The sequence below is a fragment of the Carassius auratus genome, unplaced genomic scaffold (assembly GCF_003368295.1).
Source record: "Carassius auratus strain Wakin unplaced genomic scaffold, ASM336829v1 scaf_tig00215808, whole genome shotgun sequence".
In the NCBI taxonomy this organism is placed as follows: domain Eukaryota; kingdom Metazoa; phylum Chordata; class Actinopteri; order Cypriniformes; family Cyprinidae; genus Carassius; species Carassius auratus.
Genome location: NW_020528251.1, coordinates 312,475 through 340,404, shown reverse-complemented (window position 1 = coordinate 340,404; position 27,930 = coordinate 312,475). Strand labels below are relative to the sequence as shown.

The window sequence follows — 27,930 nt, the reverse complement described above, 5'->3', positions numbered from 1 at the left end:
CCAGGTGTGTTGACCACATTATTTTAGTTATTTTGAACACGAATATAGCATACTAAAGCAAAAGAACAGAAAATAATGATTAATCATTCAAACTCTATAAAAATTACAATTTGTGTAATTTAAGAGATAGTTTCCATAGAAAGTTTGAATCAAAAAAACTATTTTTCAAATACTTCACCATTTACACATACTAAGTCAATGAGAAACTAATATGGTTTTATATAATTGGGAACAATGGGTGAGAATCCAGTAAAGGGACCATTGAATGCAATTCTGTTCTAAACACTATGAGAACAAAAACACTCACAATCACAAACATGATTTCTTACATATCAATTTATTTTTCAGGATTTTTTTAAATCATTTTTTCCAACATGCATTGAATCAATATATTTTACATCTCTTAAATGAAAACGAGACACCCACAAAATTCATCAAGGTAAATAAGCCTAACTGGAACCTGAGTTTACAGTAACTGCATGATCATCATTAAATATTAACTGCTTCTTTAATGCTGAAAATACAAGTAACTGAACAATAATGCATGGTCTTCTTTTCCCCTCTCCTTTACTAAGATACAAGTGACTGCTCTGAAAGCCAGCTGCATGTGACAATAAAAGGATCTAAAATTTTACTAGTTTAATTTAAATTATTCAATAAATATCAATCAATACAATATATTTTTTGTTTAAAATCAATATTTCTCGGGAAGCTCAAGGAAACATGATACAACTAAAAATCTCTGATCAAAACTTTTGTTGTTTCATTAGATTGTCATTGCTTTTTCTTGGTAATATATACATTTTAATAAATATAATGAAGAATACAGGATTTTGCACACAAGACACTTAAAACATTTATACTGAAAGTTATGGCACGTTTTTAAAACCAAAGAGTTCAAAGAGAGTGCACTCCACTGAGTGAATTGTCGAAGCACATTTGATCCCAGCATTGTCTCTGTAGCTCTGAAAGTCTCATTTGATCTTTTGTGATATATATTTAGGATAAGGAGATCAGGATGGAGATGACACTGAAGCTGAATCTGACTCACTGATGTGTGCCCAAGTTTAATTGTCTGATTCCATTTAGACACATCAGAGACAAACATGTAATCCTTCAAGGAATGCTGGTGCAAGACATTTTCTGTTGTTTTGTTTTTTTTTCTCCAAAGGGACTCTGTTTGGCCAGTCTTCTTCATCATGAATTCATGAATCATTTCAACTCAACTGGTGATGCTGTGGTGACAAAGGAAATTTTAAAGGGGACAAATACTTTTGGTCTCGAAGCGAAAAAAGTGAGTTCCACACCACAAAGAATCCACTGATCCTCTAATTCCTTTACATATCGTACTATGCATTTATATTAGTGTTCTTCTCACTCAGCCTCTTGAATTTTTGCAGATATTGGGGGGTGGGAGTGTTATAAAAAAAACACATGTACAATATATATATATATATATATATATATATATATATATATATATATATATATATATATATATATATATATATATATATATATATATATATATATATATATATATATATATATATATATATATATGTGTATGTATGTATGTATGTATGTATATTTACCTCCTGGTCTTTATTTGGATCTATCTGGTTCAACTTTGGTCTCTCCGTTCTGCTTGTCGCTGGACTTCTGTGAGAGGTGAGTGGAAATGGTAGCTGCCTGGACCACGGCTTTGAAGCTGCGCTTGCGTTTCTGAACGTTCTGCTCTGGGTGGAAGATGATGACGTAGACTTTGGGAATGTACAACATGCCAAGGGACACCATGGCGCTCAAGCTCATGGACACGGTCAGTGTGGTGGTTTGAATGAACATCTGGTTCAGGGCAAAAAAAAAAAGATTAAGAGTAATATTTCAGCCTGGCCTCAGCCACGACCTATCACATGATACAGATCAGCATTCAGGGCTTTAGCGCTGAGATATCACTGCACATTACACACACACACACACACATATATATTTATATATAAACTCTCTGTTGATTGTCACAGTGCATTTCCTGGAAATCAATGCAATGACTACTAATAGTGTAAGACAAATGGCTGAAATCACCCACAAGCAATAATTTCAATCAGTTTACAATACAAACCTATAGAGGAAAAGCTACATGTAATTTGCATACATTTTGTATTCAAGCAAGGTTGATTTGAGGTCTGGTATGTGACTACATATTTTTGCTTTGTTTAATGTGAGCCAAAAAAGCCTTTATATCATGTATGTTTATGACAAAAGCTGAAGATGCACAACATACAGTTAATGAAAAATGTAAACACGAGAATAAAATGTCCTATTAGAAGAATAAAGATAAACAAAATACACTTTAAAATCTGAACTCGATATGATAAAATGTTAGCTAACATCCCACAAATATATATACTGCAGCCCGCTGTATAGTCTGGTATTTTATTCTTCCATGCTCTTCTTTTCGTTTACAAGAAATGAAAAGACTTGAAGGCCACCTGAGGGCCAAAAGCTTTTCGGTTGACCGGCCACTAAAAGACCTCTCTATTAGTCAGAGTATACTTTCCATTTTTAAATCCCTGTGCTTTGTAAGCAAAACCATCCCCCACAGGATGAATAGATGTGAAAAACTGAATGACTAAATGCATGAAGTGTGGCTAGCATCTGAACAGCTTTTAGGTCAACACAAAACAGCCCCACAATTAAATAGCAATTACGTTAACCTGACATTAGCTAGATTTGTTTTAGGTTTCTTATCATCTGATTATGGCTGAAGCATTCACAAGTAAATGTTGGAGCATCATTAACTGAAACAGAACCATCTAATCTAGTGAAATGTATGTCTAGACACTCTCAGGGTGAAGATCATATTCCTGTATGTCATGTTAATATCAGGCACCAGCCAATCTTTTACACTAATAGCATGGAAGTAATGGTTTTATATAGATGAGAAAATCTAGGAACAGACATGTCAACAGACCCAAATATAGACTGTTAATAGTCAAACAATAGTAAAATCATTGCAATGTAAGTGATGCATGTATCTCTGGTAATATTAAATAAAAATGAAATTAAATAATTTAGTAAAAAAAACAATAATATCATATCTCTATTGTTCTCTTTAAATGTATCCTTAGATCAAGTGTTTTAATAATTTTATTTTATAAAAAAAATTTTTGTTTGTTGCTAATTTAGTTTTTGTTTCTGACTAATTTTAATGTGCTTTTTTACATACGAAAATATATAGCAATGGAAAAATCAAAATAAATGCAATGTTGCAACAAAAAGTACATATATTTTTATTGCCTATAAAAATGTAAAAACCTCTGTTCAAAAGCATAGTCTCTAATCTTAAACTACATTTTATTTAAAATTTACCTTTTCTGTGGATTGTGCCGTGCCAAAAAATATGGGAACAAAGGCCAGCCAGATGATACAGGTAGTGTACATGGTGAAGCCAATGGGTTTGGCCTCATTGAAGGTCTCAGGAACCCCTCTGCTCTTAATGGCATAGACTGTACACGTGACCATCAGCACCATACTGTAGCTCAGACAGCCAATCAGAGACAGATCTGACATATCACATTTCAGGATCCCACGGGCATACTCTGGGTTGGGGGGATGTAGCTCATCAAAGTCGACGATTGTGTGAGGTGGAACCACTCCGAACCAAATGAAAATACCCAGGAGCTGTGAACAGAAAGAGGCATGAATGTTTATACAAAACCAGTGTCCGTAATGGTCAATGATATCTGACCTACCTTCAAACAAAATGACATCTTTGAGAAGGAGACCATGTCTCTTAACGTTTCCTCAAATAATATGCATTAACAACCATTAATGGAACACCAAAAGAGAAGAGCTTTCAGTGAAATGCTACTCTCAAAAATATTGCTGCTTTAATTATTCAATGGATAAAATGTTCTCAGACAAAAATGTATTTCGGGGACATAAAGCACAGTGACAAGACTGTAAACAACTTGGAAAAGCAGTTACTCTGAACAAGATTAATTTTAGCAAGTGAATTAATAGATATACAATTATTATTGTTATTATTATTATTAATAATTTTCGACATACAAAATGTTATATATATATATATATATATTTCAAGACATACATTAATTCACTGTATATACTGTATATACTACATGTTATAAGTTATGTGTAATTTATTAATTTTTTATTTATTCAAAATGTATGTTGGTCTCCAGCACGCTTTGAATAAAAAGCATCTGCTAAATGAAAAAAAGGTACATTTATCACAGACATACACGCACCTGTACTGAGATCAAAATAAATGTGATGATCAGTTGGGATGTGGGGCTGATAAATTTCGGTGGTGTCACTGATTTCTTTCCCTGCTCAAAGATCCTGTAGATCCGATTTGTTTTGGTGAGCATGGCAGAGTAACTGATGGACATGCCCAGCCCCAAAATCAACCTGCGAAACGCGCACACCACAGTGCTCGGCTCAGCGATCATGAGGAAGGTGATGAGATAGATGAGGAAGATGCCCGTCAGGAGAACATAGCTGAGCTCTCGGCCCGAAGCGCGGACTATGGGGGTGTCATTGAAGCGGATGAAGGTGATGATGACTCCTGATGTAGCAAGAATGCCCAGCACCGCCAGAAATACTGGGATAATGGCCCACGGAGAGCTCCACTCCAGCTTGATGATGGGAGTAGGACGGCAGCCAGTGCGGTTGGACGTGGGCCTCATGTCAAAGGGGCACGTATCGCAGTTAAACTCATCCAGGAGGTACTGATAGCCATCACATAGTTCACAGTGCCAGCAGCACGGCACACCTTTCACCATCCTCTTCCTCTCTCCAGACTCACAGGGAAAACTGCAAACCGAGTCTGGAACCAGTTTATCCCCTCCAGACCACTGCATGTCCTCCGCCTTACAGAAAGAGAGAGGAACATTTCAAGAACACAAATTCAAAAATGTTCCAAACTACAAAGGGGCTTAACACGCTTACACTGAGTCGTAAGTGGTTGGTCCACTGGCCGATGACTTTATATCCCGGGTTGGTGGTATTGGAAAGCTGGTACTGGAAGATATCGTATCGTCCTGGGGCATCACCGTTTTCATTAAACATCACACCTGTCCCAGCGCTGCCTTCAGAGTAAACAGAGGGTTTTGATATTCAACATCACTAGTTATTACTTCAAATGCAATCATTTGAAACAACAGAATAGAAACGGCCCACTTCAAGGGCATAAAAATGGATTAATGTGTAGAAACGCGTGCCTCGGCACATCATTGTTCTCTTTCACCCTTTGATTTTATAGTCAAATTTCAAACATAACTTTAAAGGTGACTTTTCCATATCAAAGGTTGTTTACAAGAAAACATGGTGTTGTAATCGAACAAAACACACACATCTCAGATGTAATTCTGTAAAGACAGATGTGTCACAACAAAGCAAACTCAATCCCAGGTTTCTTTCAGTAAACCAGAGTTTACAAATCACCAGGGGCAAGGTCTCCACGCGGCGTGATTTTGTTCCCCTTAGGCTCTCAAAGCTGAATAGATTTCCATACAAGAGTGTGAGGACGTCCACTGTGCATAAACTGAATAGCTGTGCTTTTCATAGAAATCTCTTAGAAGTGAGTGACGAAAAGAAAAAGGATTTTCACAGAGAGATAGTGCTGAAAAAAGGAAATGCGCCTTGTGTTTGAAGAGAGGCTGCCCGAGGGAAAATCACAGACAAGGAAAGAGACGAGGGGAGGGGGTTGAAACAAGTATGTGCGCTGCTGGATTGTGCATTAGTGGATCTCTTCAGGCTGGGATTGAGTGCTGACCTCTCTCGCCGCACTCTGACTAACCCATGGGACTTGCATGCCTCCTCCTTGGAAACAGCAGCTTCGTTTCTGGCCTTTCCCCTCTTGTAGAAACTACTCTTCACCTATTTTCACCTGACAGTCTCACAGTAAAGGAAATATCATCGATTTGAGAGTGTTTGGCAAATCTGTTTATTATGTGTAATCTTCCTGGCAGAGTCGAACAAAGCATTCCTCGGAAATAAAAGCTTACATTCAAATTCTTGAGATGTTCATATAAGTCTTGCACTGTATGAATACAGACCCAATGCTAAAATTCTGGCTGTTTCAAGGTCTCTTTCACAATGTTTGAAATGGCTCACATGCTTCAGCTGTGTCCTTGGGAAGGCTTACCATTAAAACTGACAGCACGGATGTAACTCAGCAGCATTCTTCCATCCACCGGGTCCATTTTGTCACAAACGCCCATCGAACCTGGACAGAGGTCCATGTGCATGCTATGGAGAGCATGAGCCATGGCGTACACGGCGTCGATCACAAACTGCACCTTCCCTTCCTGTTCATATACAGAATCCTGGCTGATCCGTTCCTCTCCTGAATGACGAAAGCAACATGACAGGAATGTAAAAGCAATGCTGAGGGAATAATCCACTTAGATGTGCTTTACATGTCTTAAAAGCATAAGAAAGTACGATAATCCAAGTACTACTGCATTTATGGGAGTAATTTGTTGGAAATTATGTCCTCGCCTGTGCATTTCCTCAGCCCGCTGTCTCCTCGGATGCCAAGACGTGTCAGTTTGCATTTGAAGTCATCCTCCCAGAACTCAGCGAACCAGATGTTCCTCCTGTTGTTTTCCAGTGATCTTGATGTGAAGTATTGGTCAAACCCTGAGAAACAGATTAAAGGGATATGAAAAAATGTAACATTGTACTGTTAAAAAAAAACAGGACGCAGGTTTGGAATGGCATGGATGATTACAGAATTTTTGGATGAACTATCCCTTTAAGCAATTAAATGAGCAGAAATCTTCAGAATAATTGACCTACTGGTAAGCCCCGCCCCCTTAGTTACTGTTGCTCACTCGGACAAACAAACGTTGCTCACAGTCTTACAATGACAGCTTTCAGTTTAAACCTTCTTCCGAGGTGTTTCTGATAAATTTGGGACACAGATGGGACACTCAAATGGGACTTTAATATGCCATGGAGGGATATATAAAATATATTAAAATAAATATACAGTTCACAGCAGTGTTGAGTACTCGAGACTCGGACTCGGTCTTGGACTCGGTCTCGAGACCGTATTTTAATGGTCTCGGTCTTGTCATGGACTCGTGTGCATTTTGACTCGGTATTGACTCGGACTCGAACATATTAGGAATCGTACTTATGCCCGAGTCCACTCGAGTCCCAATCAAAATATTTCATGATTATTACTGTATGTTAATGTTTATTTAAATTGATGTATGTTTGAGACATCCAATGACTGGTGATTTTCTTTTGACGTGAGACGTTAGGCCAGCGACACAATGGATGTGTGGCGCAAGCGTCTCAGCTGCGTGGCGTGTCTGTTTTTAATTCGGCTCCCATGTTAACAGGTTAGATCTTGCAGACTGCCTGCGTGAGACGCGCTTAAAACCTGTGCATGCTAGAAATAGAACCGATGCCTATTTTTCACGCGACACGTGTTGGAAGCGTTTCCAGGCAAAAAAGTAAAATATGTTTATATGTCATTTTGTACACAAATACATATTAATTCATGACATTTTGATATTTGAAAGTCTATAGGTTGGCATAAATTCAGATATAAATGTAATTTAAAAAATTAATTAATAATGAACGTTTTTCAAATATTGCACCTGTCAAACATACTCTATTGTGCCGTCAATACTGTTGACGGTGTCCTATCAGTAGGTGTGTAAAAAAAAAGTTGATATTGTTGTCATGAAGACAAGAGCCTGGTTTTTTGGCGGCCTCCCTCTATGTCACCTACAGCAGTAGGTGTGTAAAGACACAGAAAACGCGAAGCAGCCACCACGCTTCTGGCACGCAGCAGAGACGCCATGCAGCCAGTGTGTCACCGGCCTTAAGTTACCCTCCTGCCATCCGCCTGTAGTGATCCCGCTTTCCAGGAAGCCACATTGCTACATTATTTCTCTCAACTGTGTTATTTTTACAAAGTAGGACAAAATGGTCACAGAAAAAAAAACTAATATCGTTTAATAAACTTATATAATGAATACAGACACAGATTGACTGTCTCAACACTAATCATCTCCCCCCAAAAACATGTCTGACAGAATGCATTGAACTTATATGGCATTTCATCCAGCTTTCTTCCCCTGGCACATACACACTTTTGCATGAAATTTTGCTGGACAGTCAGTCGGCTCTTGTGTGTATGCCCTTCGTAACTAAAAAAAAACTTGGACTAGTGTGTATTTTACCCTGCATTAAAATGCACCATCCAGTGAAATTAGCATTAGATTATCCGTTGCTGTTACAGAAAGTGATGAAATGGTAACTTTTGTCAGTCCCCGCTTCCTCTGCACCAGTAGAGAGAGTTTTTAGTTGGGGTGGATTGATCATGAGACCACATCATGCTTGGTTGGGTAGCAGGATGGTCTCCTCACTTATTTTTTTGAAAGGTAATTATGCCCATCTGTAATCTTCACAACATCTAAAGTGCACATAATCCAAGACATTGTAAGGATATTAGCAGTCATTAGTTAAGCTTCAAGGTTAAAAGTTATGTAAAAGCTGTTACAGTTGAACATTTACAGGTATAGTGGTACAGTAATGTTACTTGTACTAGAAAGGTTATATGGATGTGTATAGTGGTACAAAGATGTTATGTGAAAATGAGCACTTAATATTGACAAGTTACAATTCATAATACTAATAAAATTACCTTTACACCACATACTATGTGGCCCTTTTACCCTTTATTGTTTCCACCAAACATTTTACATAATCTTGAAGATTTCTTTAGGTCTTGTCTCAGACCCAATCTCTCTGGTCTCGGTCTTGACTCGGACTCGACCCTTTCTGAACTCGGTCTTGACTCGGACTCGACCCTTTCTGAACTCGGTCTTGTATCGGACTCGACCCTCTCTGGACTCGATCTGGACTCGGACTCGAATGAGCTGGTCTCGACTACAACACTGGTTCACAGTGTAAAAGGGGGAATTATGTTAAGGTCGTCACGATCGCAATGACAACATCCCGCATCAACACGTTCATATACTGCAGCGTAAGATTTAATTTACATTTAACCAGATTAATATGGATAGACACTCTCATATAGACCTTCGTTTATGTGTTTTTGACTTTCACTGCACGGTACACAACGTGAGAACAGTTCGCTATTTAGATTTGTGCGTTAGCATGGACTTACTAACTTTAACGCTAAGGTTAGCTCGTTTTATCCAGAGATACCTTGCTGAAGCACAAGATGACATTAACATTCTCCTGGAGCAGATTTTTAAAAAAGTGTAACTTAATGAGAGTGACAACTAAAAAATAAACGTTTTCATCTTCATTGTGATGTTTAGGGACATTTTGCTCTGTTTCGGTTGGATTTAGGAAATGGAATAAATTGCATTGCCTATCCTCTCAGGATACCTTTAATTAGCGTTAAAAGTACCCTAGGCACATTGTTTTTCCATTTTGAAGCATAAACACAATGAAACCGATGCAAGCTTCGGATCTTCTAATGTTTCTCTCTGGCTTTGAAACCTAAAGATGTCCGAGTTCTGCTCTCTGTGCAACTGATACTCGACTGGCATTGGCTCGTCTGCGTTCGATTGGAGGGGCTTACCAATAGTTCAACTGAGACTTTCAGATGGATTTTTTTATGTAAATGATCAAGCCTTCATTGATTTTGTAGTTGCCTGTGTTGTCATTTTATACCCTCAATGGATGCCCGCTTGGGGAGGATAGTAACTGCACCCTCAGCCACGTCTTCCAGGTTTAGGATGGGTGAGTTTTTTGCTCCCCAGCTATCAGATCCCACAAACAAAAAGTGACCTGTAAGATTGGCTCTTTTTGCTGCTTCCAGGACACGCCTACAATACAAAGAATACAAAAATATCAGACACCTCACAAAAGGCAGGTTTCATTAAAGATAAGGACAATGAGATCCATCATAGTTAGAAATCTGTTGATTGCTGCTGATTTCAAAGCTAACTTTTAATGCATTTAATGCTTCCTTGCTAGATAAAATATAAGAAATGTTTCTTGAGCACTAAATCAGCATATTAAAATGATTTGTGAAGAATCATGTGACAGCTTTGCTATCACAGAACTTAATTACACAAAAAAAAATTATAATATATAAATTTGACAATTTATAGTATTAAAATAGAATACAGTTCTTTTAAATTCTAATAATATTGTAATATTTCTCTGTTACTGCTTTTACTGTATATGCCTTGGTGTGTGTATGTGTGTGTGTGTATATATATATATATATATATATATATATATATATATATATATATATATATATATATGTAATTTTTTTGTATTAGCAGCATTTTATATTATGCAAATTAAATTATATTATGCAAATGCAAATTAGACTAGACTAAAAATTCACACTGTAGTACATTCATTTGCCATAAATTCTTCCAAGACTCCTGATATTCCCATTTTAAGGTGATTGATCTGTTCTCTAATCATTTATAAACCCTTTCCAAGGCCATACCTCCTGCCTCAGAGAGATTCAGAATTACCACTAAAAAGTTACTCACTTGATGTCATCTTCATTAGCGAAAATAATAACCCCTCTGGCATTGGATGTCTCCATTAGCCTTTTGATAATCTTGTCAAACTCTCCTGGTCTTGGCTCCCTAGGAATTTTTATGGACTGTGCGATACAAAGACCTCATGAAAAAAAAAGGACAGACAGTTTTGAAGGACTCTGAGGACATTACCATTTTCCATAACTAAAGTAAAATGTAATTCATGGTAAATTAACCTGCAACCAAAACACATGTATTTGTTTACATATATACATTTATGCATTTATATACGCATTCTTTAATTAAATTTTTTAGCAATTCAGTTTTCTGTACCTGCCTCCCTTGATAACTGAACGAAAGCATCTACACCACTCTCTCCATAATTCCCCTCTGAAGCCAGAGTAGAAACATAGTTCCACCCCATGGCTTTGACGATGTCCACCATCGCCTGGGCCTGGAAGGAATCGGGTGGCACGACTCGGGAGAAAAAGTCGTAGCGATTGTTGTCACTAAGCTCAGGTGCTGTTGAAGCATAACTGATCTGAGGTATCTGCAAAATGAAAGATGCATAAAAGATTAGCGAGCATCAGGACTCACTTTCCATCAAAATGTGAACATGAATTTCTCTGATCTGTATATGTCTGAACATTATTCATAAAACAGTAGGTGAAAAGTAACCGGATGACCCAGATTACATCCTGCGGAATTCAGAAGAGCACAACAAATGAACACTTTACTATGCCATGAGGCCATGGGAGAGGATTTGTGAGTGTATTAAGTGTCACAATAGATGCTGGCCACATAATGTTGGTCAAATAAACATTATGTCCAAATTACAGTGGGTCTAGAAAAGAATTACACTCTTTAAAATAATCACATTTTGCTGCTTTGTAGCCTGAAATGAAGATGGACACAGTTTTTGTTTTATCCAGCTGTACTCAATGAAACGTACTGTATAACATCATAGTGAAAGATATAACACAAACAAGCAGGAAAAAAAATCACTGATTTGGAAAATGGATCACCACTCTCCTAAAAAGTGTTCATTCCACTCAATCAGGTGTAGCTAATCACCTTCTCATCTGTGATCAGCTGTGCTCATTTTGATCAGCTGAGCATGAAAAGAGCTTTCGTGGAGCATTGCAGTCCTTGTAGTGTAACTGAAGCAAACAATTAGCTATGGGTGGCAAGGCACTGTCAAAAGATAAAGTTGATAAAGTTGTGGACAGACACTAGTCAGGAGATGGATACAAAAATATTTTAAATGCTTTACCAATGCATAGAAGCACAGTCGAGTCTATTATTAAGAAGTGAAGTGTATTTGGTACAACACAGACCCTCTCTGGATTAGGACGTCACTCCAAACTGGATAAAAGAGCCAGGAGGAACCTGGTCGGAGAGGCAACCAAGAGCTACAGCAACTCTGAAGCAGCAGCAAGAATTTATGACAAAGAGTGCTCATTGTGTGCATGTGATAACAATATCACAAATTCTCCACAAACGTGGCTTGTATGGAAGAAAAAAAAGCATGTACTGCAAGAAAAAAATACTCCTCAAGAAAAGCCACATGCAGTCACAACTGAGCTTTGCCAAAACACACCTTAAAGATTCTGAGGTAGATGAGACTAAAATTGATTATTTGGCCTCAACAACAAATGGTATTGTTTGGCAGAAATCTGATACACATTGACCAGAGGAGAGCGAGACCGCGCACATCAACGCGCTTCAAAATCGTCACCAGCACTGGATTGGATTTGTTCAAAAATGCCTCCAATTAAGTGCGTTTTTGGATGTGAGGGAAAGTTTACCGTGATCAGCTTCCTCAAGAAACCCAGCGTTACATGAACAGTGGATGCAGTTTGTTTTTCCGGGGCAGCAACGGAGTGTATCAAGTGCCTTTGTGTGTTCTGTTCATTTGAGTGACGAATGTTTTATAAACAAGGCCCAGGTCGATGCTGGATTTGCACATCGTTTGCTATTAAAACATGGAGCCGTCCCTGTAACAAAAGACCCCATTCATGTAAGTACAATTGCATCAGATTTCTGTATTTTGTTGGAAATCAGCACATAAGTGAATATATGTTAATGGAAACAACATAAAACATCAGTATTATAGCTCCGCTCACGGCACGCTGACACAAGACTGACACAGGGAAGTGATCTTTTTTCTTTTTCAGGCTTTTTTTTTCTGACATGTTGGTGTTATATCTTTCACTTGTATGTTATAAGTTGCACTGAGTAAGTACAGCTAGATAAAACAAAAACTGTCTATCTTTATTTCATGCTGCAAAAAACCAAAATGTGATTATTTTTAAGGGGATGATTCTTTTCTATACCCACTGTACATTCATAACTAACCACATTCATACCATTTAGATTTTTTTTTTTTTAATGGTTGCAAAGTAAGTACTTATTCAAAACAACTTCCTAAATCGAGTATACGATTTAGGACAAAGCTATTTGTGAGCCATTCATTCAACCATTTCCTTCAAAAAGCTGATTCAAATATGTCATTGAATCATTCATTCCACCAATTTGTTTAAATTTGATTCATACAGAAGCGAAGCTTGGAGATTCATCAATTTTTAAATCAGCTGTGACTTTGGTTTAAACTATTTTGGATGGCAAACAATAGACAAAGTATATGACAAAGTATCTTACTGGGTCTAAGATAAAACACAACATTTTGAAATCAGAATTTTCTTGTATTTCTATAGTCTATAGTATTTCTCTGTCTACAATGGTCTTTGAATTGACACTTTGATTTGAAAAATAACTTTTTACAGGCTTCTCTTGTTTACTGAACTGTTCTATAAAAGAAGTATCACTCCAAGTATACTCCTTTGTGATATAATCAGGTTTTAAGATCATCATATTCAGTGCAACCGCACAGTTGTTCATGTTGTATTGTCCTAGCAAGTCTTTTGCAGCAAAACAACCCTAGTGGTAATGTTCTCTGCAGCACATAAAAATCCTGGGGAAATACAGATGGCACGAGCTACCACTGTAAAAGCATTTGTTTGTATGAAAAAAGGATGAGAAGATTAATTTACTGTTGTGCTAGTTTCTTAATGATGCACCTGATGTCATTGGACTACGCTTTCCACAGACTAATATCTGTTGAGCCTGTGTGGCTTAATGAAAGGTTCTTTAAAGAAGCCGGACAGCGGACAGTGAGAAAAGGTGGATAAAGACCGGAGAAGGAAAGAAGAGGGAGAGGACCATTTGACAGATTATCTGGAAGGATTAGAGGGGTTTTAGTCAAATTACGTTAAGCTCAGAGGGAGAGAGACAGATCAAGAGACAAGGTTGCCATTTCTCAGCCATAAGCCATACAATATATTTAATTCTACTAGCTTAGATGCTGCGGCATATTTAACCACTCCTCCCCCATCAAGCAACATATACATTACAGTGTGTGGCACTACTGTTGATCTACCCATGACCATCCAGACACTTGTTACATCTTGCATGAGAAAGAACTTATTTTTAAGTTTGCAAATGCAATCTATCCATCCAACCATCCAAATGCAATTATAATACATAAGTTTCATGAAAATGTACAAGCAAAAAACATGGTTATAGGGGGACGTTACTGAAATATTTAGTCTCAGATACTGATTTGTTGCTATCCTCCATTGATATATAGCCTTCAAGCCTTTCCACACCTGAGTCATGTCAAGATTAACAGCAGTCAAATGTTCATATTTCCTAGAAGTGTTTCAACTTGTTCTCGAAACATCCAATTTTGTAAAAATATGAGTATCTGCATTATTTTGTCATGATCTGACACTTAAAAGTGACTTTCACTGTTTGCCAAATACAACCGTCACGTGACAAAAGAAAGAATGATAGGTTAAAGCCTTTTATACAGTCAATGGTTGAAACTTATGGGGCTGTCACGTGATGAAAGAACGACTCAAACCCTGTGAGATAAGAGGTGAGCTAATCATAGGCTAAAGACCCAGGTAAACAACAAATTAATACTTTCTGTTTCTTATAGAATTATAGTTTTGTATTGTTTGTACTGTGATCAACGTTTGTGTAAGTACTAGTAGACATCTTAGGGAAGTAACATGTAACAATTATTTATATTTTGATAAAAATTAACAAAATGACTCGAAAATGTTTTTGCTCATTTTGCTAAAATGAGACTCAAAGGTCAGAGTCGGTAAAATGATCCGAACTTCCCATCACTAGTCTACATTTATTTTTAAAAAGATGAAGCTTGCGATTATGGAAAGGAGTGTTACATTTCCGCCGAGTGCTTGTGGTGTTTGGCCAATCACAATGCACTGGGTCAGTTGGCCATTCAGAGCAGACAGTGCTTTTCAGAAGGAAGGACTTCATAGAAAACAATACATTTGGGAGAGGTGGGGCATAGAGGACCTACCAAAATGTACAGTATTTGAAATATAATGTGTTTTTGAACATTAAAGCATGTCAACATATTCTATTATACCAAATAAACAAAATAATAATCTTTTAAAAAGCATCATATGACCCCTTATTTTTTAATATGACCCCTTTAAAGATTTACAATATGATTTAGATTTTACGATTTAATTTATTTTTATTATGACTTTTTGTTTAAGGAAATTCCAAATTATTCCTTTAAAAGTGACAATGTTGCAAGATAAAAACTTTTGTAAGCAACTTAATCCAATTATACAACAATCTGCTTTAGGCTGAATGTCAACCACCAATCGCATAGATCAGATATAGAATGGTTAATGTAAATTTATATATAGAAATAAAACTTGTGTTTTTTTTTTTAAAACAACCTTTTCTGGATTTGTGAATATCATTAATTACGGAATGTGATACTAAGTGGCACCCATAAATGCTGGCTATCTGTCCATGTCCATCTACTTGCTAAAGGCCTTCACTCATTGAGCTAAAGGCACAGAACAGACGCTGCCTGTATCTGATAACAGGGCAGCTGCATTTCTCTGGGCCCACGCTTGATTTCCCATCAGGAGTCTGAGCTGGTCAGAAGGCTTTAATGGAGAGCAGATCCTGGGTAGTATCTGCCATCCTTAGTTCCCACTTACCAGAACTCAGTAAGGAACATAGACATAAACTAGTGGGAAGATTGACATTTATAGAAAAACATTCAATATGACACCTTGATGGATATTTTTAATCTCTGTGTGACTAAATCATTGTGGTAAGTCCATACACACAGTCTCTTTCATTGCTTTCTTTCAGTCACTATTTAAAATTATTCATGGAGGTCTCTTTGTTCTTATTGTATTACAATATTTGCCAAAAACACTGTAAAAATATTGATGTTTATGTACTGTTGTACATAAACAAAAAAAATATTTTTGTGGATAACAGTGTGGAAAACTACCTCGATAGTTAATAAATTATTCATTTTATTTTAATTGTATTTTACATAATGCACTAAACATTATGAATCTAATGAGCTGTTTGGTTGAAATTATACTTTTAATAATGAAGAAAACAAACCTGGGAAGATATTAGGGTAAAATATGGTAAAAGATTTTAACTATACAGTACAGTTGATTAACCAAAGTACAAGATTGTTTTGCATTACACGTTTTCTGAAATGTTATGTTAACATTTATGTTAAGTCATGTTCAAAATTCTTGATTAAATTTGTTGTCAATTTAAAAAAAAAAATTGTTAGAGAGAGAATTTTGCATATCACTCCATTTATCAGAAAATACTGTTTAAGGAATTAAATATCATATAGATCAGGCAAATAATATATGCACCCCCCTCCACCCTGAAACCTTCAGAATATGGAAAATAATAAAACTCACAACTCACAAGTTTGGTGGACGTAAGAGCTGCTGGACTGAATTTTCTGGCCCAGTATATGAGGGGGAAAAAAGCTTTAAATATACAGTATGTATTGTAATTGAAATCTACAGAAGCACATAGATAAAGTGTATAAAGTGTAATAAAATAATGTGCTTTTTTCCCAAGTATGTAAAAAAAAAAACAAAAAAAAAACTATGATTTTTGCCTGTAGTGTTTTCTAGATACGGAAGTCTGGGTGACACTTTTTATTCCAATAAATATTTCTCAATGTTCATTTGCTAATTTATTTATCTAGACCCAGTCTCCCCTTTATCCAATATAACAAAAAGGCTAGAAAATTTAGATATGATTGTTTTAGCCATATCAGCCAGTCGTGTTCCAGAGCGTATCACTAAAAGTAATGAATAATCACTGCAAAATATGATTACGATGTACAAATTCCAGGTATCATGTCCTGAGAGCAACCTAATGGAGCTCTGACTAAGTCACTTTTATTTTGTGAATTGTTTATCTTCCCTGAAACTGTGATGACTGAAAATGATTGCAGATAACTCCTGGGTGAGGTTATCAGCTCATGTACTAAAGCACACACAGCCTGATGCGGTGACCACAAAGAACACTATTGATTAAAACAAATGAATAAAAAAATCCGAAAAAGTGGCAGAGGGTGGAATGAAATTGAATGTAGCTCAGGTGTAGGATTTACTGAATGACGGTCTGAAAATGAGAAAGGACTTGAAATTAAATGACATGCACACAGCACATTTCACCTTCGTGCTTGTCAAAAACATTTCTCACTTCAAAGAAAATCTGATACACTCTCCCTCAGAACTAAATAAAGGAAGAATCTATATTGTTTAAGAAGCTCTTGCTGAGAGGGCAGTGAGTTGAAACACAATCCAAACCTTTTAACAGAATTAGTTATACTTCCTGCAGCACTGCAGAATCCAGTCGTGCAGCAAAATCAGAGAGCTCCTCACAAAACAGAAGGGAATCCAATGACTGCCACACACATATACAACATAAACAGAGCCTTAAATATCACACAAAAAACCACCTAATTACAAATCTGTCTTATAGAAAGTACATTTTGAGATTTTGTTTCATACCATGTCTTTTTAAAATTAAGGCATAACGTGTGGAAAGAAAACTTCCAAAGTGTACATTTATTTATTTATTATTATTATTTTACATTTTGAGGTTTTGCACCTGTACATTACAAATACAATACACACTTTTAAAAGCTGTTTTCTCAAAATAATTTTTTTTTTCTCACGCACTTTGTCTGAAATCTTTCCTTCAGTAGCACTACTTTGCAAACTTCGCAGTTTTGTTTCTATCTATATTCTATATTATTACGATTTTTACAGATGGGTTTGCTCATTATAACATCCACCTGATTTGTTTTATACTTATATTTTATTTATGGAGAGATGTTCAAAATCCTCCCTCAGTCTTCTGAATGTATGCAAATGAATCCATATTTAATTAATTGCCTCATTTGCATATTAAGACATTACATTTTAGAAAACTTGTGATTAATAAACTAGCTGGTTAACTAAATGGTGAATTTTTTTACACTGATCACCTGTAGTTTCATGCTTTGAAAATGAAGACTTTTTCCCATAACTGAGGGAATCATCATTAAAATGCAATTAATTAAAATTAGGTTTATTAAAAAGATCTCTCACCGCAAACAGACGAAGGACGTTGGCCACCATTATGGACACTGAGCTGGCCGAAGCCCCGATGACCCCTATCACACGCTCTGGTTTTGGGATGATGGGTGGTTCTCCGTTGGAACAGCGAACATCTGAGTTGTCCTTCTGGATGAGGGCCTGGACAAAGGTGAGGGACTGTTCCAGTGCGTACGTATCCCTGGAGCACGTGTCCAGTATCCTGGCACCCAGGGTGATATTAGGAAGCAGGTCTGGGTCACTGTTGATCTGGTCCAGCGCATACAACATGGCCTCCATACGATGGATCCCCTTCTCCTTCTTAATTTCCCCACAAGGAACACCAGCGGGGCCCCTGGAATGCACAGGAAAAAGGCCTCCCAGAGTGACGTCCCCCTCTATCTTTATGGAATGAGGCTGAGTTTCTGAGGAGGCCCAGGTTTCTGGAGTGAATCCCATCATCACTATCCACATGACGTGAATCAGGGAGCTCACACGTTGTCCGGGCGCCCCGCTGATCCTGCAGCGATGACATAGTGATGTTGTGTGGTGCTGTGATGTCATAGTTGTCGTAGTAGTCTTCTACTACAGCACAGTGCTTTCTTCTCTACCTGTGTCTCCTATGGAGAAATGAGACAGAAAGTGTACATGAAATATGTATAAAACATACCTTACGACAGCACTGCTTTGCATGTGATAATGCAGCTGAATGTTTGACCTCATGACCCACACTCACTGCTTTTATAAAGATTAGATTTAAAAACTATAAATATAATTAAATACAAATACATTTAATTAAATATTATAATTACAGTATATTAATATATAATTTAAAATATTGTAAAATAATTTGTAGTAAGATTTTAAAAGTATATAAATTTTAGTTAATACAGAATAGGAATGTGTTATATTTTGATTAAATATGTAATCAATTACAATGCCTATTTAAATAATAAATGTATATTATTACCGTTTTTACAAACACACATTTATTTTACAACTTGCCATTCCATTTATATATTTAGATTTTTTTTAAAACAAAGGATTAAGGCTTTGATTTCCATTTTTCCTATTTCATTTGTTCCACCAGAAATATTCAACAAAGAATAAAAAATAGTACTAAACAACTTGTTTACATATTCATATACCATGGCACAGTGATATTGAAAGGTACTTTCAAAAAATACCATATGCATATTCTTTTACATCCTTTATACTTTATACCATATTCAAAGAAGAACAATATATAGTTGTTGTATACCCTGATACAGTGCATATAATGTCATTATATTATTCATTACTCATTTGAATGATCAGCTACTTTATTTTTTATAATTATTCTTCCAAAATTATATTTTAAGTCTCTGTCCTCTAGAAAATGAACTCACTTTTTAAGTCTTCGCACTCACCAGACCGCTGAGAATAAAGGGCATGTATAGGCATGCTTATTAAAATTTTATGTAAATTAGCTCATGCATATTCAGCAACAGGTGAGCGGAAAAGTGCTATATTTGGATTAAAAACTGAAGTTCCTGCGGGAAGACATGCGCGCGACCGTTTGATCGAGTGTTGAGGGGAACAGCTGCAGCACTAATCCTTCTTCACCATTTATCGCGTTACCTGAATACACATCTTTACAACATCGTAACATTTTACCTACATTTACATTCAGTATACTGAAATAAGGGTTATTAATGTATTCGCTTCTTAAAAATGTCTCACCGACTGCTGCAGATGCCAGTGTGCGCCCATCTGGAACTGAAGTTTGATGGTTCTGAAGCACGACGGTAAACGTCACCAACATCCGAGTCTTCAGCTCTCATCTTAAAACGTCCACAGTCTTCTCACACGCAAAGCTAAGATAAGGATTTTTTTGACTCTTGAGTATTCAGAACCTTAGTAAAACCTAAAACGCGGGAAAAGGTGGAAATGCCCAAACATTCCACAACTGTGCTTCTACAAATCACTGTCAAATCCTTTAAAAGCCCCTCACTCTGTCTCTCTCTCTCTCTTTGTCACTCACTCACTCACCCACTCAGTCTCTCTCTCGGTGTGCACTAATGGGCACAGATTGGGATTACCGCATGCATGCATTTGAGAAGTCTGAGAGAGATGGACCGTATATATTTTTAATGTGAACTGCTAGATATAGTTCTCTGCATTCAAACCGTCTGCTTATAAGCAACAATCCCTCCTGGTCTCATCATAAGGATTTACATGCTTTGTTTAGCAGCTACATTTTAGAATGATTTTATGTTTTTTTTTAATATAAAGACAGATAATCTAGTTGACCTCACGGTCACGTGTGTTTTTAAATGGTAGTGTATAGGCTTTCTCTAGTCCTTAATAGCACCATCACTGAAATACATATGGGCTAATGGCTTTTACATCCCCGACATACTAGCCGACTGTTCACTTTTTGTTACCTGTTCATCTATTGTTTATTTTATTAATGAATTAATCAACTAAATGTGTCATATTTATTACATTTTAAAGCAAACCTGCAATTTAGTATTACAATATTCATGTCTAATGCTCCTTTAAGGTGCTTGTGATATTTTCATTTATTTATTAGTGTGCATGTGGATGAAATGAGTTGAAGTATGCGGCTGTACGATCTGTATGTTATTACAAGATGTTTCATCTATTATAAATCACAAGGTATATTTTAATGGACTGTAGCATTTAATTTGGAATGCCATTAAAGATTTATGACAGTCAATTTAAGTTGTGGGATATAACACTCTATACAATCTGAGGGATTTGAACATTCAATTTAAAAAAGTGTAATTTTCTGCATCTTTATGGTCTTGGTTTTTGTGATAATAATTTCTATGCAAGGCAGGCCCTCATGTTTGTGTCAAGAAAGAAAGAAATAAAGAATGGGTGAGGTAAAAAAAAAAACTAGTTAACTTAGTTAACAGACAAAAAGAGAAAAAAATTGTAAAATAGTGACAGCTAATTAATTTATTACATTAAAAATTAAACAAATAAAAAATATATATAAATGCTAGAGACAAACATTTTAAATTAGTAAAAAAAAACAATTTGTAAAAAGCATACACGAATATGCACCAAATGTTTTGAAAACAAATACAACTGCAATCCATGCAATTATCAACACTGAAAAAATGCATCAAATTAGCACAATCCAAAAGACTTGTATATCTTCATCAACACAAATTGCCAATGTTTTCATTATTACAGAATAACCTTAAAATAACCTATAAAAGTCCCAATTTCTGTACAAACACAAATATGTGATATATGAGGGTCTGGTCTTGACACAGCCACATATTTCATTTAGCCATTTTAAACGTGATCCTACCCTCTAGTGGTACACAGTTATAAAACATAAACGCAGAGCTGTGTGTCCTGATTTACAGACTTTAAGCACAATACATCTTAGGGACTTATGATAATAAATCATTTAAAATAAATCTCATGCTGGGTCTCAGAAACTCTGAACCATCCCTGTATATCTCTAGCCCAAAAACACAGACTTCTCCAAGCCGTCCTCTGCCTTGGTGTACTCTAAATGGGATTTAAAATAGCAGCTTTTATAAAAAAGGCCATTGCGCACATATTCAAGATAGTCTGGGACTCCTGGACAGATCACATTATCAGCAAGCAGAACGGTGCCTTTCCTTAGCAGTCCACAATCCTATAAACAAAGAAGATAGAAAAAGAGAAGAGTAGAAAATGGTGGATATAGGCTTGCTGTGCAATATTGAGAAGAGAATACTGGAATAGCAGTGAATTCAGAACATTTTTGCATTTGGCAGACACTTTATACAAAGCAACTTGCATTTAAGGTACACATTTATATGTCTTTTTGCTTTCTCTGGAAAAACTGAACCCATGACCTTGGCACTGCTAGTGCCATGTTTGTGCTACAGGAAGAGACACCTTAATCTCTAACTGAGATTGAATAAGGTTAAAATGGTTAGAATCAAACACACCTCCATTAGTTTTGTGTCAGGGAGGTAACGGTCCTTCCAGTGGTCCAGAAAAACAAAATCAAATGTTTCAATTCCAAAGTGCTCCTTCATGCGTGGGATCCAATCTTCAGACGCACCTTCTACAAGCTGAACCTGAAAAAGTAAAACATTAACTGAAATGACTCTTATCCTTTAAATATATAGGTTACGATCATAAATATATACGATCATAAAGTTCACATGAATAAAGATTCCTGTATGCAAACAATGTAGGATATGTTCGTGGAGGAAAAGGGCCCTTACTTTGTCTTCAAGACCTGCCCAGGCGATTACTTGTCGAGCAATTGCAGCATAATCTGCATTGAACTCTAGTGTTATCAGTCGAGCTCCAGGAGGAAGCAGACGAGCGATACGCACTGTGGAGTATCCACAGTATGTGCCCAACTCTAGGACCTTCTCTGGGTTCAACTCACTCACCACTGAGTCCAGAATAGAGCCTGAGCATATAGACACACACACACACACACACACACAAATACGTAAAAGACAGTTGGATGCAATAAATGTAAATTCCAATATAAATACTTTTGTATTTCTTTATCTTTAAACATATTTTGGACATGAAGCAGGGGAGAATGTTGACATTTGTCAGATGCTTTTATTCAGAGCAACTTAAAGAATATTAAATTCTGTTCAAAATTAGGGGTCAGTATATTTTTTTCTGTTTTATGGTAGCTCCTTATGCTGACCAAGACTTGTATTTGATATGAAATACAGCATTTATTTGATAAAAAATAAATACAGTTCAAAAGTTTGACAAGGGTAAGACTTTAGGGGTTGTTTTTAAGAAGAGTTTTCTGCTCACAAAAATTGCATTTATGTAATAACAATACAGTAAAATTGTGAAGAATTAAAATAATTAAAAATATTTCTATTTGAATATGTAAAAATGTTAATTGTTTCTATTAAAATATAATTTATTTGTGTGATGGCAAAGCTGAATTTTCAGCAGCCATTACTCAGTCTAACTCCAGTCAGTGTCACATGATCCTTCAGAAATCAATTGAATATGCTGATTTGGTGCTCAAAAGTTGAAAACAGTTGTGCTTCTTAATATTTATTTGGAAACCATGACACATTTTAGGATTTTCTGATGAATAGAAAGTAAAAATGTATTTGAAATATAAATCTTTAGCAACAATGTCTTTAGATCAAGTCTTTACTGACAATTTAGGTCAATGTAATGCGCCAAAAAGAAAAAAAAAAACCTTATTGATCTTTAGTTAAGTTACAAAAATTGCATAATTAATGAAATCCGTTTTCTTACTTGTATTTTGGAGCAACCATATAAAAAAAATCAGAAAAAGTTTTGTTTTTGTTTTGTGTCAATGCACATATTTCTTTCAGATTCTGTCCAAAATTTTGTCTGGAAATAAGGAATAAAAACCTTTATTCTCTAACCTTTCTCATCTCCAACGTTCATAGCCCATTCACTGTGTCGGCAGAAATGATCAATGGCCGAGATCACACTCTGAGGGTCACCACGGGTCGCATGCTTCTGTACTGCTTTCAGCAGACGCTGGTCACAACAAAGAATAAAGAAGTCTGGTGATGACTTTGTTTACTTTATGGGCCTCACAAGTCTAACATCATTAAACTCTCTGTCTTACGACCCCCTTATGCATCCTAGTTGCAGATAAAGAACAGGTACATGCTGTAATTTTGGTGATGCAAAGCCGTGTTTAACCAGGACTGACTGAGTCACCTGTGGTCGAGTTGATCTGGTCAGAGTATCAAGAGCGCGCTCAACGATGACATCGTGCCAGAGTAACGCCAGACTGCCATTGAACTGCACCGCAGTGGGGATGAGCCAGGAGTACAACACATATAAAAGCACTGTGGCCCCGAAACACCAGCCCAGCAAAACCAGCAACATACTAGAGTCAGACACAGATTCAGGAACCTTAGAAAACTAATTTATCATACATTTCAAATCAGGTGAAGTGATGTATGTTTTAAGAAATTTTAAGATGTAATTTATTCTTATTAGCAGTCATTACTCCAGTCTTTAGTGTCACATGATACTTCAAAATCCTTCTAATATTTGGTTCTAATTTTATTATCTGTTAAAATCAGTTAACTGTGCTTACGACTTTTGTGGAAACACATTGAAACCATTTTTCAGAATTCTTTGATGAATAGAAAGTTCAAAAGAACCGCATTTATTGTATCTTTGTATTGTATCTTTACTGTCACTTTTGATCCATTTAATGCATCCTTGCCGAATAAAAGTAAAAAATTTTGAATGTAAGTGTACATGCAATATATAATACAGCAAGCAATATTAAGAATTATGCCAGGATAAGAAGCCTTTTTTTTCATCCCTGCAAGTTTCTGATGTGAGCCATGCTTCACTGAGGTCCTATTATGGAACAATCCATAACCAACTGTAAAAGATGTAACTAAGCCAGATATTACTGTGCATCCCTTTGAACTGTCTGCGTATATTAAGTGTTAAAATAATACAATTATATCACCTTCCCAGACAGCAGACACATACACTAGTGTATCCAATATGATAAGGCTGTCTAATTACTCTGGTACAGCCTAGGTCTGCACTCCTGCAGGTCATGAGATGAATGTATATGGAAATAAACGAGCTCATTCAGTGCTGTGCTTTCACCTCTCCAGTCATTCCTCTATTGTCATGGTCTAATGAGATGGGTGGTTACTATGCAGCAAATAAACCCTGCATTGAAAATCTCTCTCATGTGATCCTTTGGTTGCATTTGCATGTTGCTGGAGCTCACGGTCCATAAAGCAGTTTGGGGTCTGTACTTGCTGTAGTTTTCACCAAATGCAGCTTTTGTGAGCATACAATATTTCTTTCAAAGATATTAAATAATCCTACCAACCCCAAACTTTTGAATCACACCAGCATTCACTTCAATGAAAGATTGAATTGAGAATACATTACGGTTTCCAAATCCACTCCTTTTAAAAATGTATAAAACATGTGCTAACACAATTTATTCATGGTACTCTGAATGTTTAGTTGGCTGCTTTTTGGTGATGAGACATCTTCCTCCATATATAAATATGTTTTTGATGATATGTGATACGTGCTCTGTTTCATATGTGTGTATGAGGACTCTACTGAAAACAAAATCTACCTTTGGGTATAAATAAAGTAACTTGAACTTGATATATATTTTACTGAAAAGAATATGTACTTTATTACAAAATAAATTCAGTTAATAATTGATCTGTTAATTAAGAAGAGTAAGCTAGTCATGGAGAGTAAGAAATGCAACTCTAAAGTGTGATTTTAGAGTTGCATGGCAACAAGCTCAAAGTTAAGAGCTATTAAACTAAGAGTGTGGCACCCTTGAGAGAGGACCATGACAAGTGCTTCTTAGGGTTTCTTTAAATATATACACAAATGAAGCTAGGGTCTGGAGTGGAATGCAGAGCTCAGCCACTTTGCAGGACGGCCATTGTTAGTGAGAAAATCCTCTCAAATGGGTGTTGGAAAGGAATGAGTGAAGCACAGAGACTGGCTTTCACAAATGCACTGTTGTAAAAAAATATAGCAGTGAATATATGCAATGCATGGGAAAAGGTCTGTATATATTCTGCGATTTCACACAGCAACAGCAATTATTACACCATTCATGCTAAATAAGCGGATTAATTTTAATTAGAGCTACATAATAATTAACAGTGAACCAGAAATGCAATACACTGAAACAGACTGAACACAAATAAATATGGTGATAGTCGATCAAAAGTATGTGCTGTCTTCAGCAATGATAATTGGTATCAGCTGAACAGGAAACACACTGTGAATCACTTACTAAACTAGATTTAACCTAAATTGAGTTACAATTTTAGTCACAAGCCAAGAATATATATGCAAAAATAAGCAAAACACATTGACACATAATAATCAAGATTATTATCTAAATAGTAAGAGAGACTAGAAAATGGATTATACACAATGTAATATTATTATAAACATGTTTATTTAAATATGCAATACGAGACTATACAATGAAAGGAAACCTTCCTAAATAAATACAATGAAACTAAATTATCTAAATGATGGCGAGTAGCAGTTTTGTGTCACAATTCATCAAAAGGCATCAAGTGACATAAATTAAAGTAAATGACCATTTAAAAATAAAAACACTTACTTTTGATGAGGGCCTCTCTCTTTACTCCCTACAAGATGGAGCTTCTGTTAAACCAAACCTACAAGCATGCAATTACACATTCTACTGATTAGCTGCGCGCTCTCTCTCTCTCTCTCTCTCTCTCTCTCTCTCAGCTGACTTTGTAATAGGCTGTCTGGGTAGATTTGAGCCATAAGGAATGTCTAGCCGTAGGACTTTTAGAGGGATATGAACACCCCAGACAGTAAACAGAAAACCAAACTAGGTCAGGGATCAAAAACTGACTTTGTTATGCAGCTGGCAACAGACAAGTTAGTTCACCTCAAATTGAATACTGTGTCATACTCGCCCTCATGTCGGCTTTCTTCTTACATCTGTGTAGCAATGAAGTTAAATACATTGATTAATCTTAAAGCATAATTAAAAAAAAAATGGCAATTCAGTTTTCTGAAGAATTTAAGTTGTTTTCAGTGAAAATTACTCTGCAGCTAGTTGTTTACTTAAGCTGCGACTGGAACTTTGAGTCTGTGAATCAATTCGTTCAAATCAACCGATTCACGACTCGATTCGTTCAAAACGATTTGCGTAAACAAGGTATAAATTTAATTTTCAAACGAACTGTTCCTTTAAGACAAACTTTAATATATTATGTGTAGAAAATATAAATGTAGTCGAACGACAAAGTTGAGCAATTTTTACCCGTGCAGAAACTAAATAGATACTAAATGGAGCTCAAACAAGCCCTCTCGTGGCTTTAAAGGGACAGTTCACCCAAAAATGAAAATCTGTCATTTACTCTCCCTCAGATGTTCAAGCCCTGTATGAGCATTTTTCTTCTGTTGAACACAAAAGAAGATATTTTGAATAATGTTGGTAACGAAACAGATGCCAGAAGCCTTCGAGTTCTTAAGTATATATAAAGTTACTAAAATTTTGACAAAAATTTACATTAAATATAATTTACTACAGTCTCCTTTTTAAAAAAAAACATTCTACCAACAGGATGTCACTGTCAATTTAACTCTAAATGATTAAACTGTACTTAATGTATAAAATACTTATTGTAACTATTATGAAAACCATCCCATTGAATTTATCTTAAAAAAAAGTATCATTTTGTCTATTTGAATAAACCACGGCCACTGTAGACACTGATGTGTTTCACTGGGCTGAGCTCCAGCATGGACTGAATCACTGAACTGAGCTGCCAAGAATAACCCTCCTTCAGACCTTCATTCAATCAATCAATCAATCGAATTAAAAATAAACAAAAGAACTGGAGAGACAAAGAAAAAGAAGAAGAAACAATAAGGGTAACAATAAGGTAAACCTGTGACAATCAAAAGACTGGGTATTCCTACCTAATAACACACACATACACTCCTGCACTAAAAACCACTGGTCAATGGCACCAGCCAATCTTCTCAAACAATTCGAAACCAATATTGAATGCCTCTCCAATTTGTTTTGGACAGTTCCTTCCTGAGACAATCCACAGACTTTTATGTGGACAGGAAAGCACTTTACATATCATTTTCCATTCCCAGCAGTCATTTCTAATGCCTGAATTAGAATTGATGCTAAAATTGAACGTAGCAATGGACATTATTCACAAAAATAATCAAGCCAGTCTAAGGCTGAATCAGTGCTAAATTTGCCAAATTCTTATGGGTGTGTGCAGATCTTCGTCAATTTTAAAACAAGTTCATTTTTACAGTGAAGGTAAATTTCCTTATCCCATTGGTAAATAGTTTAGTAAGATAACCTTACTAAATTTAGTATGCTTACATTTTTTATATGCCTATTAGTCATTCAGAAA

At 36.1% G+C, this 27,930-nt stretch overlaps 2 protein-coding genes across 2 annotated transcripts; both read right to left on the bottom strand.

The window, feature by feature from the left end:
- Positions 1–348: 348 nt before the first annotated feature.
- On the bottom strand, positions 349–20,895 carry LOC113095919 (metabotropic glutamate receptor 6-like). Its single transcript, XM_026261257.1, has 12 exons — positions 19,718–20,895; positions 18,011–18,615; positions 10,860–11,076; positions 10,536–10,668; positions 9,694–9,848; positions 6,529–6,669; positions 6,173–6,373; positions 4,975–5,114; positions 4,272–4,895; positions 3,370–3,681; positions 1,596–1,845; positions 349–1,235 (listed from the first exon to the last, which is right to left on the bottom strand). Exons 2-11 carry the CDS (start codon positions 18,557–18,559, stop codon positions 1,606–1,608), a joined length of 2,712 nt encoding a protein of 903 aa, XP_026117042.1. The 5' UTR covers positions 18,560–18,615; positions 19,718–20,895; the 3' UTR covers positions 349–1,235; positions 1,596–1,605.
- A 127-nt stretch (positions 20,896–21,022) lies between these two features.
- On the bottom strand, positions 21,023–26,344 carry comtb (catechol-O-methyltransferase b). Its single transcript, XM_026261258.1, has 6 exons — positions 26,133–26,344; positions 23,702–23,873; positions 23,398–23,515; positions 22,240–22,433; positions 21,958–22,089; positions 21,023–21,659 (listed from the first exon to the last, which is right to left on the bottom strand). The coding sequence occupies exons 2-6, from the start codon at positions 23,870–23,872 to the stop codon at positions 21,480–21,482; spliced, it is 795 nt and encodes a 264-aa protein (XP_026117043.1). The 5' UTR covers position 23,873; positions 26,133–26,344; the 3' UTR covers positions 21,023–21,479.
- Positions 26,345–27,930: the final 1,586 nt, after the last annotated feature.